Source organism: Anolis carolinensis, chromosome 4 (assembly GCF_035594765.1).
Source record: "Anolis carolinensis isolate JA03-04 chromosome 4, rAnoCar3.1.pri, whole genome shotgun sequence".
NCBI lineage: Eukaryota > Metazoa > Chordata > Lepidosauria > Squamata > Dactyloidae > Anolis > Anolis carolinensis.
Window position 1 is genome coordinate 100,711,502 of NC_085844.1, and position 7,835 is coordinate 100,719,336.

General features: G+C 36.4%; 1 protein-coding gene across 1 annotated transcript; it reads right to left on the reverse strand.

Moving 5' to 3' along the window:
- Positions 1 to 3,843: 3,843 nt before the first annotated feature.
- Positions 3,844 to 6,933, reverse strand: LOC134298188 (large ribosomal subunit protein eL28-like). Its single transcript, XM_062977595.1, has one exon. The coding sequence runs from the start codon at positions 5,214 to 5,216 to the stop codon at positions 4,803 to 4,805; it is 414 nt and encodes a 137-aa protein (XP_062833665.1). The 5' UTR covers positions 5,217 to 6,933; the 3' UTR covers positions 3,844 to 4,802.
- Between the last annotated feature and the right edge of the window lie 902 nt (positions 6,934 to 7,835).

Consider the following 7,835-nt stretch of genomic DNA (forward strand, 5'->3'; position numbering starts at 1 on the left):
CTGTTATTTTCAGGGGCTTTGCAGATCTGAGAGACCTGTCTCTCTCCCTTCCCCTCCTAATTCCCTTTCTCTCATCAAATTTCTGATAGTAGTGGAGAAAGTGCTTCTTGAGAAAAAAAAACTCAATGATCACTGGATGTGTAACTAGCCCTCTTTCCTGAAAAGCTGTATGGTGGCAGCAGTGAAAATTATTGGGTTATCTAGCAATCATGCATGCATTTTCAATGTGGGATGGTTTATGTAGTTAGTTTTGTTTGCTGCTTAGTAACCTTGCTGCATTCCAAAGTTGATGGCACCATTTTAAGGGTTGCGCATGTGAAGTGAAAAAGGGGAGTATCCTCTCTGGGGACACACAGGAAGTGATGTACACCTTTAGAAATTGGGGCATAAAAATGTGAAGTGAAAAAGGGGAGTATCCTCTCTGGGGACACACAGGAAGTGATGTACACCTTTAGAAATTGGGGCATAAAAGGGGATACTCTCTTCCTGCTCTCTCTCTGCTCTTCCTTTTTCTTGATTCTGCCATGCCATGCTAATGTTACTCTTTGTTAAGAGATATGTAGTATCCTGAACTGTATTCTTTTGGAACGAAGATGTTTTTACCTGTATGACCATCATCATACAAGATTGTGAGTAAACGTATTTTTTGCTTACTTTTGATGTCTCTGACGCTTATTTTATGCGCATTACTTTTTAAAGGAAAAGGGAGGCTGGCTATTTTGCTTTTTTTCTCACCTCTGCTCAAATAAACCCCTAGTCTTCTGCGCTTTTGCTACTGTTGGTTTTTGGAAATTTTTGGATTTTCCAGAAAAAAGGAAGACTCAATCTGTAACACTAAAAGCATTTGTCCTAAACAAGTTTAGGAGAAAGATGCATTGTTAGTTGAAAAATGATAATCATAGGGGCCAGAAAGAATCAAAATGCACAAAGCACAGACAGTGAGCACTGCTTGGGCTTTAAAACATTACTTAGATATTCAACAAAAAATAGCAACACTCATGTGACTTGACCAGAAAAGACCATTTATGTCAGTACACTTATGTGGGACTATGCCTAATAAAACATGATAGTCTTTGAAGTTCCACTTGACTTTGTTGATATCTCAAATCTTAGAATGTGTATGTGTGTATATGCTTTCAAGATGCCTATTATGGTGACCCCATGAATTTCATAGGAATATCCAGTACCACATTCTTTACTTATCTACTGAAAAGGAAAATCAGTAATCAGCCATGAGCAAAATACCTTCAGGGAAATTTTTCTACCATCATTTCTTTTTCACTTCGAAATATCCAAAAAGTTGTTGAGAGACCCTTAGATCTATCAGATCACATTTTCAAAACCACAGCTCCTCAGAATATGTATCAGAATAAAACTTGTGTATTACACTTGAAATAAATATTATCATAAGGCAAAAGGCTATACATATGGAGAAAACATATCAGTCAAATGGAAAGCTGTGAAGACTTGTACTGAAGCATTGCAATTCACTTTCAGAAGATTATAACTAGATATTAATGAAAGACAAAATTAAACCAACAGTACTATCTCTGTGCTTTCAAATTACTTTTAATTGTAGCTCTTTCAATTCAGATTAATTATATACATCGTATCAAGGTGGTATTTTCTGTCTTCATTGATATGTGATACCTTCTTTATTTGTTTTTCTTTAAAGCTACACATGGCTATTTTTCTAATGTATGTCAAATTAATATTTCATAAGCCGTTTGATAACATTTCAAAACTTCAATGATAAACACTGAAATGAAAAATTCAGCATCTCCCAATGAATTAAAAAATGTATTTCAATTCTTCACAAGAACTGCTTTTCTTTTTCTTTTGGGATTTACATAACCATTTGGTATAATTATCTCTTCTTTTTATGAGTTTCTATAAAGGAAATAAAACATCTTTTATCATAGCTAAAGAAGAAGTAGACAAAGCATTTTTATATTTTTCAGATTCCAGAGGTGATGATAAGGTGACATTCAATAACATTGTAATCGTCACATTTTATAATTGAAAAATAAAGATGTCGAGCTGGAGAAGCTGGAGAATGTACCCATAATATTTATCATTTGCAGTATATATTTTCTCTTTCATCTTATCAGCTTTTCAGTCATTAATGCACATTTTATATTTTATGACTTACCCTACAACTTTGCAATTACCCTGCCTCATTTAATGCAATTGGAAAATGAATTAAGAGCTTCCCCTTGACTCATGTCAGAAAATATTAATCAGTATTCATAGCAATAGTTCGAACAGAACAGTAACAGAGGTGTGAGAATGTAAAGAAGAAAAGAACATTTTGTGATATTTATTTTGGAACTATCTGTTTGGTTTCTTGGGAAAACCAAAAAAGGTCACCAATCTCCACCCCAAGCAAAGTTAATACAAACTGCTAATCACCAAAGGCAGAGATATGAACATTTAAGCCAAAACACTGAAGCTGTAAATGAAGGCATGCCATAAGAACTCAAAGATCTCATTTAAAATGGAACAAACAGGCTAAGAAACCAGTTCCTTATGATCTAAAACTTATACCAATTAAAATGTAGACAACCAAGCTTTCATCTAAAATTTTCCCTACATAAACTCACTTCCGGTATAGCAGAGTTACTTTTTGTTGCAAAATTTGGACCTAGGTTTTTATGACATAATCAATTGAACAGTTCTAAACTATGTATCCTTTAGAACACTAGTCAAAGCATACAAGCACTATCTCTAGAATGCCTACAGGGGCATGTAGAAATGATGAGTCACATGGCAATGGATATGGATATATGGATATATGGAGAAGAATGCTTTATAGGATAAATAGAACTAAACTTTTCCTTTAGCTCTGGGTATTCCCAAAGATTGTCTCCAAGTAATCCTCCATAAACTGTTTGTGGATGTCTGCACCAGAGCTTCCCATCCCTGCCTCTTATGATATCAGTGACTGTACTTGGTCCTTCTTTGGCAGGGCCACATGAGTATGCACTAGTTGTCTTTCCACCTTCTTTCTCTTGTATATCCATGGACAGGGCTGTAGCCGGGGGGGGGGGGGGGAGGGCTCAACCCTCCTGAAATGTGTCAGGTTAAAAAAAAACACCCTGGTTTACTCATGGATTGGTTAACCAGTTAAAATTCATGAGTAAACCAGGATTTTATTTAATCTGGCACATTTTGGGGGAGATTGAACCCTTAACGCACCCCTCCCCCGGCTATGGATGGATTTGCAAGTGTGCTAAGAAAGAAAATAGAGATGCACTGAAAAATAAATGTTATCTGTACGTGAAACAATGTTCGTTATCTCTGCAGAACTACACATGAGAAATTAAGTGTCTCATTGTTATCCCTTATCCTCTGATAAATTTGATAGTAGCAACACATACACAATTACAGCAATTGAAGATAAGAAACAATGTCAGTTTCTACCAAAGAAATGCATAGACCTCTTACAGAGCCATTACCTCATGAACATTTTTTCATGATTGCAATTATAAGTAAAATACATCTAGTCCTCAGGAACCAAGAGAGAACAGCTGCATAATAATGTGTCTTAGGAAACTGTTTATTAGAGAAACTAGTTTTACACAGACAAATTTTGGGCATTGTATAAATGTGGAAATTGTGGGAAACACAGCAACCTCTTCCTACCCCAAGTACTCTGAGCTGAAGATGAAAATTCTTGGGGGGTTGGAGAAATCTTAAGATGCTATCTTGGAATTTATCAGATGGACTTGCTATTCCACTACAGTCACACTATCATGATAGGATATCAGGTTAGCACCTTTGATACTGCATCTCTCTTCAGTCATCCAATTTTACTGATTTGATTGTTCATGGTCCTGTAATTATACTTCTGCATACTCCCAAAATTGTTTCCCAACACTACTGCTATTACTTTTTAAAGAAGTGTTTTAGTGCAGTTGTGCAATTCCAGCTTTTTTGTGGGGGAGCCGACAATAATTATAAAAATACAAAATATAAAAGGAAAGGAAAGAAAAACAGCCATCTTGGAAATAGCAAAAGAGGGGAGGGGAGGGGTAGGAAGCGAATCTCTTGACATAATTTTACTGCCAGAAGGCTGGCACAGAAGAGGAAGGTCCCATTGCACCAAGATAGAAGAGGACATTACCAGATTGAGAGCTATTGCTGGGTTTTATCCGTTAATAACTAGGGAAAAGAGAATCACAGCAGACCAGCAGTAGGATGCACACTGCATTATACAATAGCAACCATCACCAAAAGATGACAGCCCAGCTGCAATGCTGATCTATCTGCTTCCTAAACTCTTTGCCATGTCTTTTAACCTTGTTATATTTTTAGTGTGGTTTATGTAATTGTGCTTTATTGACTTTATGATTCATTTTATGGACGATGGTTTATATTGCCCATTTGCTTTGTTTATTATTTCATGTTGTTAGCCGCCCTGAGTCCCCATGGGGAGAGGGGATGGGATACAAATAAAATTTTGATTGATTGATGTCAATATAGCTCAGGAGTCCTCAAACATTTTAATCAGATGACCAGTTCACGGTCCTTCAGACTGTTTGAGGAGGGGGGCAGACTCTAAAAAAATGCAGATGTCTTATTTGTATTGCAAAAAAGAAAAAGAAAGAAAGAAAAGAAAAGAAAAGAAAGAGCAATGCAATGTTTAAAATGAAGAACAATTTTATCCAACATAAACTCACCAGTATTTCAATGAAAAATGTGGGCCTGTTTTTGGATGATGAGATTAATTAAGAAAATAATTAAGATTGTTGTTTTATTTTCCTAGTTCTGATCCTTTCTTGAAAATCTGGCAGCTATGTTTATGCAGCTTTAATAGCTCTGGTCCGCTTCTTCTTCACCACCACTGGCTTCTGGCTGCATAGAATTGTACTGGTGAGACGCAAGGCAGCTATGTGCAGGTCCTTGCAATAGTTGTTCTTGCAGGTGATGAGTTGGAGACTGATGAGAGTGGCATGTGAATTTTTGTTGATTGTGATCTTCTCATAGGAAGTTGCTGGCTTCTGCTGACCTGCAAGCTTCTTCAGGACAACAATGATACCCTTGTCATCAGTAGCTAGCTCCACCCTGACCGTTTTATGATGGATGAGTCCATTGTAGCAAAGGGACGTGCAGGCTTTAAGGTTGTTGAGTTTCATGCTGCACATTTGCTTGTTCCTTTTGATGAGGAAACTTGAGCAGTTGTGCACAGTCATCCATTGCCGATGGGCCAACATTATTCAGAGTCCTCCTGGCAAACATGCGGCCTGCTGCTCTCTATCCTCCCTCAGCCACAATCAGAAATGGAAAAGATTGTTGTTGTTTTGTGCCTTCAAATCATTTCAGAATTAGGACAACCCTAAATCTAAAGTTTAGGACTGGGCAGGGTAAATGGGTCACATCCAGCCCACTGGCCTTAGTTTGGAGACCCCTGTAGCCAAAACTCATATAGAATCTTGCCAATGGTGTAGTAGAAAGAGTCTGCCAAAGAATTTTAGATCAATATGAAGCATTTCCCTCAAAATACATTGGGATCTTTATCTATAGTATAAGTATCCTGTTGGTTGTTGTTGAATTTTTCTATAGCTTCTATAGAAAATTCTATATCTTTGCTTGTAGTTTTGAGCTCTCTCCAATCCGGAGCTTTTAACTGCCAACCTTTAGTAGGCACTACATGCATATACGTTAATTCAGTCTGAATGAAATTTATATTGCAGATGAAGCTTTTCCATCTGTAAAACTAGAATTCTATTGACCTATTTATCAGGATTCTTGGGAAAACAAAAATTTTCAAAAAGCTTGCAAACTCTGCTATGGATTTCCCCCTTGGAGGCCTGTCAAAGGAGAGAAATTGGAGGTGAAAAGTGGCCAAAATATAAAGACAACAATAAAGGAAAATGGGGTTTACAAGAAGACATTTCAAAAATGTAAGAATATTGGGTGGTTACAATATATGCAATTGAAGGAATATTTTAACATAGATAAGAAGGTTGGCTTTGAAGATGAGGAATAATTCTGGGACAAAGTTTTTTGGGGTTTTTTTCGTGTCAGGAGCAACCGGAGTTGCTTCTGGAGTGAGAGAATTGGCCGTCTGCAAGGACGTTGCCCAGGGGACGCCCGTATGTTTTGATGTTTTTACCATCCTTCTGGGAGGCTTCTCTCATGTCCCCGCATGGAGCTGGAGCTGATAGAGGGAGCTCATCCACACTCTCCCCAGGTGGGATTCGAACCTGGCAGCTTTCAGGTCAGCAACCCAACCTTCAAGTCACTTAGTCCACTACGCCATCTGGGGGCTCCCTGGGACAAAGTAATGCAATCAGAAACTAAAATTACAACAAAAATATACAAAAAAATTACCTGAATGGTCAACAAGAGACAGAATTAGTAAACAATTGCACAGTCAAATGGGCAGAGAATATAGGGAAGCCAATAAGAATTGAAGAATAGGAAAAAGCATGGAACTATGGATTAAAACTCACCTATGCAGCTGACCTAAAAGAAAATTGGATGTTTCATAGATGGTACTTGACTCCACAAAAACTATCAAAGTATTACAAAAATGTATCAAACAAGTGTTGGAAGTGTGGAGAACAGGAAAGTACTTTCTTCCACTGTTGGTGGATGTGTGGGAAAGCCACCTCGGAAAGAGATTCACCAAAGGGTACAAAAATGTTACAAATTAAAATTAAATTAGACCCCAAGTACCTTCTTTTAGGAATGCTTGATATAGAAAAAGGAAATAAGGAAATATTGTTCAATTATTTGGTAACGGCTACAAGGATGGCATATGCTAAATATTGGAGAGAGAAAAAAGGGCCAGAGATAGAATCTTGGATCAATAAAATTTTAGAGATTATTAATATGGACAGGCTTACATATTTGCTATCAAATACTCAAGGTAGACCAAGAAAACAAACGGTTTGGGAACCAATTAAAATTATTTTAAAAACAAAAAACAAAAAATTCTAGTATGAAGACATAATAGTCATGGGTCAAATGCAAAACAACTGTTTTGGATTGAGAAACAAAAAAGGAGAAGTGACACCGGAAACAGACATGATAGAAGAAGTAGGATTATCAAGAGAATTTTGTGTAAGACACCATATAATAGATGGAAGTCTTTTATATTATTGTTTTTTTTCTATCTGTGTTCTCTCTCTTTGTTTTTTTTTACTATTTTTTTTTATTTCCTTCTTCCCCACGCTTTCATTAATTTTTTTTTACTTCTTTTGTAATTTCTTTTTATTGTGAAGGACTTCTTCTTTCCACCAGCAACTTAATCTGTGATTTTCCAGTTTGGTGTGTCTTTATTTTGTTAAGTGTTAAATTCAATAAAATATTTTTAAAGAAAAAATATCACACTTTTTTTTAAAAAAATGCATTTCAAAACTCCTTTAAACTACTGTTTCCCATCATTTTGGAAATGTATTAAAAGAAATATACACCAGTCATTGATATGATAGTAATATCAGAATTACCCCTGAAAGCAACTGAAAACTCCCTTCCTGTTCCATCAAAGACTAGCTATTATTTTAACTACCATATGGCCTTCACATCCATCAGAGATACATTCCAAGAAATACATACACACACAGTGATAACTTGGATCCATAGATAATGGAGAATCCTATATCCGGATTATACTTGGATCAGAAATGTACCATAGAGTAGCAGGGGGTGACATACAGAGGTCCACAAAGACTTCTGGGCGAATCTTTTTTTGGAGCATGAATATCAAATCTGTGGATAAGGGAGTTGCCCTGTATATTGAATTAATTTTTATTTTAATTGTGAATTTGCTGTCACAGACCACATGGATAGAATGGCTTTGTGTAAAACAGGGATAATTATTATTT

Bases quoted from the DNA above. Each gene is read 5' to 3' on its own strand.
- LOC134298188 (XM_062977595.1), bottom strand. From the start codon at position 5,216: ATGTTGGCCCATCGGCAATGGATGACTGTGCACAACTGCTCAAGTTTC.